Source organism: Esox lucius, chromosome 11, assembly GCF_011004845.1.
Source record: "Esox lucius isolate fEsoLuc1 chromosome 11, fEsoLuc1.pri, whole genome shotgun sequence".
Classification (NCBI taxonomy): domain Eukaryota; kingdom Metazoa; phylum Chordata; class Actinopteri; order Esociformes; family Esocidae; genus Esox; species Esox lucius.
This window is the reverse complement of record NC_047579.1, coordinates 30,501,880-30,513,062: the sequence shown is the minus strand read 5'-3', so window position 1 is coordinate 30,513,062 and position 11,183 is coordinate 30,501,880. Positions and strand designations below refer to the sequence as shown.

Sequence of the window (11,183 nt, the reverse complement as noted above, 5' to 3'; positions counted from 1 at the left end):
TTCTGGAGGCATCCGAAAGAGATGCCCAAGCTACCTCAGCTGACCCCTCTCGATGTGGAGGAGAAGCGGCTCTACTCTGAGCTCCTCCCGGGTGACTGAGCTTCTCACCCTATCTCTAAGGGATCGCCCAGCCACCCTGCGGGGAAAGCTCATTTCGGCCGCCTGTATCCGGGATCTTGTCCTTTCGGTCATGACCCAAAGCTCATGACCATAGGTGAGAGTAGGAACGTAGATTAACCAGTAAATCGAGAGCTTTGCCTTGCGGCTCAGCTCTTTCTTCACCACAACAGACCGATACATCGACCGCATTACTGCAGAAGCTGCACCGATCCGTCTGTCAATCTCCCGTTCCATCCTTCCCTCACTCGTGAAAAAGACCCCTAGATACTTAAACTCCTCCACTTGAGGCAGGCACTCTCCACCAACCTGAAGTGGGCAAGCAACCCTTTTCCGACTGAGAGACGGAATCCAAAACAAAAATCCAGAAAATCACATTGTATGTTTTTTTTTATAATTAATTAGCATTTTATTGCATGACATAGGTATTTGATCACCTACCAACCAGTAAGAATTCTGGCTCTCACAGACATGTTTTTTTTTCTTTAAGAAGCCCTCCTGTTCTCCAAACATTACCTGTATAAAAGACACCTGTCGACACACTCAATCAAACAGACTCCAACCTCACCACAATGGCCAAGACCAGAGAGCTGTGTAAGGACATCAGGGATAAAGTTGTAGACCTGCACAAGGCTGGGATGGGCTACAGGACAATAGGCAAGCAACTTGGTGAGAAGGCAACAACTGTTGGCGCAATTATACAAAAATGGAAGAAGTTCAAGATGACGGTCAATCTCCCTCGGTCTGGGGCTCCATGCAAGATCTCACCTCGTGGGGCATCAATGATCATGAGGAAGGTAAGGGATCAGCCCAGAACTACAAGGCAGGACCTGGTCAATGACCTGAAGAGAGCTGGGACCACATTCTCAAAGAAAACCATTAGTAACACATTATGCTGTCATGGATTAAAATCCTGCAGCACACGCAAGGTCCCCTTGCTCAAGCCAGCGCATGTCCAGGCCCGTCTGAGGTTTGCCAATGACCATCTGGATGATCCAGAGGAGGTATGGGGGAAGGTCATGTGGTCTGATGAGACAAAAATAGAGCTTTTTGTTCTAAACTCCACTCGCCGTGTTTGGAGGAAGAAGAAGGATGAGTACAACCCCAAGAACACCATCCCAACCGTGAAGCATGGAGGTGGAAACATCATTCTTTGGGGATGCTTTTCTGCAAAGGGGACAGGACGACTGCATCGTATTGAGGGTAGGATGGATGGGGCCATGTATCACAAGATCTTGGCCAACAACCTCCTTCCCTCAGTAAGAACATTGAAGATGGGTCATGGCTGGGTCTTCCAGCATGACAACGACCCGAAAACACACAGCCAGGGCAACTAAAGAGTGGCTCCGTAAGAAGCATCTCAAGGTCAAATACTTATGTCATGCAATGAAATGTATTAATTACTTAAAAATCATAAAATATGATTTTCTGGATTTTTGTTTTAGATTCCGTCACTCATAGTTGAAGAGCAAAATTACAGACTTCTACATGCTTTGTAAGTGGGAAAACCTGCAGTCGGCAGTGTATCAAATACTTGTTCTCCCCACTGTATATACATCATTTGAGATCCGGGGCTATTCATCTCAGATCTGGGGCTATAGCCCAGGATGACCAGGCCTAACGACGCCCATGATAAACAGTATTTCAGTGTGTTGCCAAGCAGCCTGTATAGTATTGTGGAAATTTACTGAGCTGATATATAAATTAATCATTCTATTGTATAGGAGTGAAAAATCCCTAGGCACCCACTGTGTTGAGAGTGAAGAACTGAGTTCATGTATTTAGACTTTAGGAAAATGCAAGTTGTTCTTATACAAAGCTAAACCAATCAAAGGAACAAGACTAGGCTGATTGAGACCATAGACATAAACTGTACAGCAGACAGACTGTCACTAATCTTCTTTTAGTGTATTTCTGTCTCTACTTACAAATATTAATAAACTGTATTTGTGTTGAGGAGTATTTTGATCTCTACCTCACCTGCCTCAAAGGGTTCTGAATATAGATTTGTATCGCAGTAGACAACCAGAGATGACATGAATACTGCATTTGGTCAGTGAGGTGAACAACACTGAACAACAAAGAAAAGTACTTTTTTTGTGCATTTTTAGAAAGGTTCCTGAAAACATATTTGTCTTTATAATTGCATGTGGAGATCTAGAAAACGATGTTGGGTGATTCCATACCCTGCATCATATGGTTTGTGCATGTAACTAGAAAATCTGAACAGAATATGGACTTGGACCAAAGCAACTGTCTGGGTGGTTTCAACACTAGAAGGTCTAACATGTTTGAATCACAAATGTAATGAAAATAATACCTAGGTCTTGTTTCTTGAACAAAGCTAAAACCACTTTGTTTCAAATCTCCAATATGTCCATGTTTATTTTATTATAGTATTTAATACATCACTAGAACTGTCCCTCATGAATCCCCTTGTCATTTCCCACATTGTCTGTGTTTACGTTCCTGTGAGTACAAACTATCAAACCCGGTCTCAGGGATGGTTAACAACAGATAAACCTGCAGTCATCAGAGTTCGGTTGACAAGCTTTTAGTAATTCTGCACCTCACATTTGAAATAAGAAGTGTTAACAGAATGAAATGGTGCCTGTATGGTATTCAAATGGATGATAGAGAAATATGAAGAGTGCTTTTGTGCCTTATGAATAGTGTGTCCTTTTATGATTTTGGGTGGGTGCTCTCTGTACTTTCTATTGTATAATATCTATGTTGTTGCTGGGCTCATCCGCAAAAGAGACATTAGGGCTCAGCGTGACTTCTCATGTTAAAATAAAGGTCACTTTTAGTGTCTGTATGGATCTTTTTGTTTGTGCGTATCCTTCTTCTCTCAACCCAATGTTTTTTTTACAGCTTCTCTCATTACTTTTCTCTGCAGTAATACACTGCAGAGTCCTCTGGCTTTAACTGGTTCATGTGTAGATAGAAATGAGTGCTGTCCTTTGATGCAGTGAAACGGCCCTGTACTGCAGGCGAATAACCTTTGTCACTGCTAGAATAATAGTGAAGGATCCATTGTAATCCCTGTACAGGAGCCTGGCGGATCCAGTGCATTCTCCAGTTTTTCAGGGGGAATCCACTGCAGGTAAATGTCAGTTTGAGGGATCCCCCAGGGGTCCCCTGGACCGACTGTTCAGCCTGTGTGAGAACGACCTGACAGTGGACACCGGAGGAGAGGAATGACATGTCAAACCAACCAAAGACTCACATCAGTATCACAGCAACACAGTTTATACTGGTCAGACCTATAATGGAGGAATATGTCAGGCAGGACTTTATGGATGTGTAAGTCGTGCTAATAGTTTCCAATATTCCTTAAAGGTACTGGATCAATCGACAAAACAAGAAAAGGATACATTTCAAATCACTGTAGAACCTTCTTCAGACTCCATTTGTGTGAAACAGAGAGATTCACAAGAGGGAGAATAGAACACAGATTGAGTGGAAGCTAAACTAGTTGGAGTTGCTCTTTTAGGGGGCCTTTAAATATGGATGGTGGGGGTTACTATACTATATGCTCATATCTGAAGGTTTTGGAAGTTGTTCTTATATATGTATTATATTATGAGTATATAACAGGTTCAAATATGGAGCTATAATTTTAGCATAGATGACATTATTGTCCTAAGATACGTGTCTAGTAAGAACTAAATTCATTATTCATGTGGAATATTATAAAAGAAAGTGACTTATCCATATCTGAGTGTGGTCTATAAGGAAACCCAACAGGACGACACTGAAACAGTAATGAACATTAGGAACAAATCAACTTAATACCCTTTATGTGGTCATCAGTGTTTTTATATACTTTGATGAAAGGGGTTTTTACTGTCACACTGACAATCACCTAGAATGGTTGTCTGCTGTCCACTGTAACAGTTTATGAGGTGATAATAATGTGGTGGATTTGGACTGTTGTTTTACATTACATGGTTATAATGTGTAATATCTCATGAACAAACTTAATGTAGTAAATATCACAGGCCATTACATCAAGACAGGTTTGATCTGTAGAGACCAGTAGACTCAGACTGCCCCCTCCTGGTAGATATATTTATATTCACCTAAACAAGGGAGAAGTATGTTTTTGTAATGGTGTGGTGCTTGTTTGTATCACTGTGTGTATCGAGCACAATAATATACAGCTGTGTCTTCAGTCTGCAGACTCTGGCCTTTTAAAAACAATGTGTTGCTTGAAGTGTCTCTTGTGATGCTAAACTTGCTTTTCAGTGAATCTTTGTAATCTGTGCTTCCACTAGTGCTGATACGTCCAATCCACTCCAGCGCTTTCCCTGCAGGTTGTCGAATCCAATTTGTGTAATAGCTAGATACAGAGTATGAGACCTTACAGGAAATGGTCAGTGGTTGACCTGGCTGGACAGTCATAGAGGGTGGATGAGTGAGTTCTTCACAGTGAACGCCTGTGGACAAAGCATGTATAATGTTGTTGAATACAAAAACAACACATTCTCATTTTAAAGAGCTATCAATAATTATTTTTGTATGCCCCCCAAATCCAGAGAGACTCACCGGAGGCAGCTGCCATCAGCAGCAACAGAGATACAGAGAACATGGTTTATGTAGAAGCTGATATGGTGGGAGTTGCCCTTCTCAACTCTCCAGGACTCAGAAGACCTCTATTGACAAACACTGTTTAAGTAGGGAAGCAACCAGACGGTGGATTTGCATTGACGTAGACTGGAGAGATGCTGGGAGATATAGGAGATACTATAGTATCGGTCTCACTGTAACTGGACTCAAACATCATAAACTGAAGACCTCTTTTTGTGTCCTTTCTGAAGGTCCTTCAATAAACTACACTTTAGCTAATCTAGGTGTTCAGAACCGGTGCGTAGGTTTTGCTGGGCTCAATCTAGATTGACTAGGAGTTTTGAAATTAGTATAATGTGTATAAAAAATAAATGTAGACATTGCTAATAGGACGTGATAGGCCATCAATGCTGACAACTGGAACGAACATTTTTGTGGGAATGAAGCAAAGAGCGGAGTGTGTAATTTGGAGGAGCAGGTATCCAGTATTTTAAGCTATCTGTGTCTCTCCATTCTCACTCTGGTACCTCTCAGCGAAGAATTCTGGTCATGCTCTGCCCAGCCCTTTTCCTTACCTTTATCACCTCATAAGTAAAGGCTTATCCCAAGGCAGGCTGCTAATATTTTTTATCTTGAGTGCATCTTGCATAGCCTAATTAAAAATTAAATGGTTGCCTACGTAATCAAAAGTAGTTGAGGTTGTAGGTAAATTCAGTTTTTACAGATATATTTTTGGTTGTTTCGTTACTATAATCAATAGAATTGTCTTTCAAAACTCCAAACTGATCATACTTGTTACCCATTAACCCAAGCGAGTCCTTACATTTTAAGAAAGTGAGGTAGGGAGTGCATTTTACTAAATTAATTAGTTGTCAGCTAAAGTCAATGCTGCAAATATGGCAATACAAATAATAAATATAAAAAAGGAATGTTGACTAGGACAATAGATAGTGATACTATAAAATAGAGTACTATTTTAGGTACTCTTTGAAAAGGTATGGTTTTAGATATTTTCTGACAATGGTCCTGGGCTACAAAGAAACTGGTTCCAACATTGTGGTGGCAGGACAGAAGAGTTTTGACTGTATGGATTGTAATCTGCCCCAAAGGGGTGGGACGGTCAAGGGCCCAGATGTGTCTGGACATGTCCTGGAGGGGCCTGATGATAACGTGTGCTTCACTCCAAATACCACCGTACAGAGAGGGTCCAACCGACGTTAAAGTGACATTGCACAACTCACACAAGGTATCAGTGTGACCGATTGAGTCATTTCCTAGGTGACAATTTAAACCTGATAGAAAAATAAATATGAATAATATGTTAGCGTAAGGAAGGAAGAGACAGTTAATAGAAATAAAAAAAATAGAGTTCACACGTCATGGTGAGGGTAGAGATATTAATACATCTGTTCCACCCAACGTAACAAGTCAGTTGAAGGAACGTAAAAATTAACTCCATCAATCTGGATTTGCATAATTACTTGTGTGAGGGGCCGATTAATAACTTTAAACTATGAAGTAGTGACATTTTCACAGAAATATATTTTCCTTTCCATACCCATCTATTTACAAAAGCATGGGGTTTTAGTATAGTACATTTATTCTATTTGGTCTCAAAATATGTGGTTTGGTGTGGTTTGGTGTGTTCTACAGCCTGGTGGGGTTTTTGTATGGCTTCTTAATTCAAACACTTCACTGTGCGTCTCGTGCACAGTAGTAAACAGCCGAGTCCTCTGCTCTCAGACCAGACAGCTTCAGAGTCATCATCCTGGTAGAATCATCTTTTGTTGTTTCCATACGTCCTTCAAAACTTTTGGAATGGTGACCTGTGCCTAAACCAGAATAACCCATCCACTCCAATGATTTTCCAGCTGGCTGTCTAATCCAATGTGAGTGATGGCTACTAAAGGTATAACCAGATATTTGACAGGAAAGACTGAGAGTTTCACCAGGATGTGTCAGGACTGGACCGGAGGGAATGGAGGTCAGACTTTGACAATTTAAACCTGAAAAAAATATGAATAAAATGTTAGAGTAAAGGAAGGAAGAGATGATTGATAAAGGATAAGACAGTTATAGAACTTACAGGGCAGACAAAGAAAGATCAGCAGAAGAGAGAGTTTGCCCGTCATACTGAGGGTAGAGATATGAACACAACTGTCCCACACAAGACATATCAACAAGTCAGTTGTAAGAACATAAATATGTACTCAGATGGTCTGGATTTGCATGAATATGTAATGGTGGGAGGGACTGATGAAGCACTACAATGAAGAGAGAGTGAAAGATTTTACATTATAACCATATTTAACAATCATGTTAATGTTCAACAACTGCTCACAGAAAATCTAAAGGGGTAAATGGCTGCAGAACACACCAAGCAGATAGACAGAGATCAGCAGAGTTTACATTTCATAAGGGAGGAGAGATTTAGTATGAACTCAGAAACTCCATATGTGACAAAAAGACAACAGAACATTAGTTATTGATCTCTGAGGGTCTGGAATGACATCATGTTGTCAGGAGGAGTCAGCAGTTTTCTCTGATCACATGGATTTGTCTCAACACACTGGAACCGCCACATAGTTACAATATGTATTAGTCGCATTGGTTCTATCCACATATGTTTGTGGTAATATTTCATCACTCTTAATACGAAAAACACAACAGATCATCATTGCCATTCATAGTTGTGTCAACAACTGGTAAATAGGTAACCATATAAACCAGGTGAACATTGGCAATGTCTTTCAACATGGAGCAGGATAGACAGAAAGAAGAAGACTAAATCAGAGCCCCTGGACCGGTTCAAAACTCCAAACGTATTGCTGTGAACCATCACAAGTACATCTTTGTTGAAAATATGGTAAAACTTCTTCAGTCTTACAATGCTGGAGCTGCACACCTCATAGAGTTTCTTGATGAAATTGTGTGGGATAATGAAAGATTCCACATTTCAGAGGTGGTTCATGAATGGTTTTAGGTCAATCCCTGATTCCTGATCCTATACCTGCCTCCTATGTTTCAACATGGAGGTGGAAGTTCTATGACCGTCTGTTTTCCTTCACTGATTGTATGAGCTGCCATCATTGATCACACTTGATTTTGGGAATATTTTTGGAAATGATTTCCAACCAGTTGTGATGGATAGTGTTCAGTAAGAGTTTTGCCTAATAGGAAAACAGGGTAACATAAGTATTAAAAAAAACTAACCTAAACATGAACAAAATAATCTGCTTTCCCATTAAATAAAAGCTAGTACATTTTGGGAAACAGTATTATAAGACATTCAAACTCCCCTCAAAGCATCAGATTATAGGCTGGGTGCACTACTTTCCACCATGGTTTCATTTCATAGTGTTTTGAGGCTTATTTTTATAATGTGGTTTACTGGTTGTTTTGGGTCTCAGGAGGAAATGTATGGCTTGTAGTCTTCTGTACTGATCCTCTACTGCCCTCTATTGATTCTCTAAAAGGCTTTTGTAGAGTTCCTCCACTCACTCACTCACTCCTGCGAAATAAACAACGTCTTCTATTCTTTGACCAGATAGATTCAGATATACCATACTGTTGCTATTATCTCTGATGACTACTACAGTGGGGAAAAAAGTATTTAGTCAGTCACCAATTGTGCAATTTCTCCCAATTAAAAAGATGAGAGAGGAAATCCAGAAAATCACATAGTAGGTTTTTTTTAATGAATTTATTGGTAAATTATGGTGGAAAATATGTATTTGGTCCATTACAAAAGTTAATCTCAATACTTTCTTATATACCCTTTGTTGGCAATGACAGAGGTCAAACGTTTTCTGTAAGTCTTCACGAGGTTTTTACACACTGTTGCTGGTATTTTGGCCCATTCCTCCTTGCAGATCTCCTCTAGAGCAGTGATGGTTTGGGTGTTGCTGGGCAACATGGACTTTCAACTCCCTCCAAAGATTTGCTATGGGGTTGAGATCTGGTGACTGGCTAGGCCACTCCAGGACCTTGAAATGCTTCTTACGAAGCCACTCCTTGGTGTTTGGGATCATTGAAAGACCCAGCCATGTTTCATCTTTAATGCCCTTGGTGATGGATGAAGGTTTTCACTCAAAATCTCACGATACATGGCCACATTCATTCTTTCCTTTACACGGATCAGTCGTCCTGGTCCCTTTGCAGAAAAACAGCCCCAAAGCCCCAAATACTTATTTTACAGAGGAATTTACCAATAAATTCATAATAAATCCTACCATGTGATGTTCTGGATTTCTTTTTCTCATTTTGTCTCTCATAGTTGAAGTGTACCTACGATGAAAATTACAGGCCTCTCTCATCATTTTAAGTGGGAGAACATGCACAATTGGTGGCTGACTAAATACTTTTTTGCCCCACTGAATATGTCCTTCAATAGTTGCAGCATAGATCGTTTTGCCGGCATCAAACCAAATAACGCTGATCCACTCCAATTCTCTTCCTGTTGGATGTTTTACACAACATATACCAGAGGTACAAAAAATAATGCCAGATGCTTAACAGGAAAGGCTGAGAGTTTCTCCATACATTTAGACTGAAGGGTTTGGACCATTTTCTCCTAACTGAACATGCATACAGAATTTTTAACAATGTTGGTTGATACAATTCCCTCTGGATACAATTCCCTTCAGGATGAAAGACAATTCCTATATGAGAAGAAACGTCACATAAATTGTACCGTGGTTCTTCGACTTACTCCCTAGCTGTTAGTTACTCTAGATCAGGCATGGGCAACTGGCGGCCCGTAGGCCACATGCAGCCCTCACCCCCTCTTTGTGCGGCCCACAGATGGATTTAGAAAACAGTAGAAGTATATATACACATAAATATCTGAAAATATATATATATCATGTTTCACCTTAAATTTGTTGTAAAGTTAATATTGGAACCAAAATATATGCTGGAAACACAACATGAGAGTAGACTTTCTTGCATGCTCAGTTTTTGCATGTTCACATATAAAACAGTAATTTGTCTTTCTAAGTGTAGATTAGAGTAAGCTGATGTTTGAGCCATAAAACACTTGATGATACCTATTACATGATGCCTCTGTACAAGCCAAAATATTAAAGTAGGGAAAAAATCCTGGGAGATGTGAGTAGAGCAGGAAAACGGCACATTGATCAACATTTGAAAATTGCCCAGGTAGACAGTACATTAAATAGCATCAGACCTAGTGTACTTAGTGTAAGTATTACAAAAGAAAATATTATAAAAGAAAAAGAAAATGACTTATCCATAGCTGAGTGTGGTCTATAAGAAAACCTGACAGGAAGACACTAAAACAGTAATGAACATTAGGAACAAATCAACATAATACCCTTTATGTGGTCATCAGTGTTTTTATATACTTTGATGAAAGGGGTTTTTACTGTCACACTGACAATCACCTAGAATGGTTGTCTGCTGTCCACTGTAACAGTTTATGAGGTGATAATAATGTGGTGGATTTGGACTGTTGTTTTACATTACATGGTTATAATGTGTAATATCTCATGAACAAACTTAAGGTAGTAAATATCATAGGTCATTAGATCAAGAGGGGTTTGATCTGTAGATACCAGTAGACTCAGACTGCCCCCTCCTGGTAGCATGCATAGCATAGCATAGCATCATAGCATAGCATCATCCTCCGCTTATCCGGGGCCGGGTCGCGGGGGCAGCAGTCTAAGCAGGGATGCCCAGACTTCCCTCTCCCCAGACACTTCCTCCAGCTCTTCTGGGGGGACACCAAGGCATAGTCCCTCCAGCGTGTCCTAGGTCTTCCCCGGGGTCTCCTCCCGGTGGGACGGGACCGGAACACCTTCCCAGGAAGGCGTTCTGGAGGCATCCGAAAGAGATGCCCAAGCCACCTCAGCTGACCCCTCTCGATGTGGAGGAGAAGCGGCTCTACTCTGAGCTCCTCCCGGGTGACCAAGCTTCTCACCCTATCTCTAAAGGATCGCCCAGCCACCCTGCGGAGAAAGCTCATTTCGGCCGCCTGTATCCGGGATCTTGTCCTTTCGGTCATGACCCAAAGCTCATGACCATAGGTGAGAGTAGGAACGTAGATTAACCAGTAAATCGAGAGCTTTGCCTTGCGGCTCAGCTCTTTCTTCACCACAACAGACCGAAACATCGACCGCATTACTGCAGAAGCTGCACCGATCCGTCTGTCAATCTCCCGTTCCATCCTTCCCTCACTCGTGAAAAAGACCCCTAGATACTTAAACTCCTCCACTTGAGGCAGGCACTCTCCACCAACCTGAAGTGGGCAAGCAACCCTTTTCCGACTGAGAGACGGAATCCAAAACAAAAATCCAGAAAATCACGTTGTATGTTTTTTTTTATAATTAATTACCATTTTATTGCATGACATAGGTATTTGATCACCTACCAACCAGTAAGAATTCCGGCTCTCACAGACATGTTTTTTTTTTCTTTAAGAAGCCCTCCTGTTCTCCAAACATTACCTGTATAAAAGACACCTGTCGACACAC

The 11,183-nt window shown here is 40.9% G+C and overlaps 1 protein-coding gene across 1 annotated transcript; it reads right to left on the bottom strand.

Moving 5' to 3' along the window:
• Positions 1 to 3,230: 3,230 nt before the first annotated feature.
• On the bottom strand, positions 3,231 to 6,851 carry LOC114840205 (immunoglobulin alpha-2 heavy chain-like). Its single transcript, XM_034295131.1, has 6 exons — positions 6,776 to 6,851; positions 6,386 to 6,695; positions 6,064 to 6,095; positions 4,669 to 4,677; positions 4,259 to 4,559; positions 3,231 to 3,291 (listed from the first exon to the last, which is right to left on the bottom strand). Exons 1-6 carry the CDS (start codon positions 6,819 to 6,821, stop codon positions 3,231 to 3,233), a joined length of 759 nt encoding a protein of 252 aa, XP_034151022.1. The 5' UTR covers positions 6,822 to 6,851.
• Between the last annotated feature and the right edge of the window lie 4,332 nt (positions 6,852 to 11,183).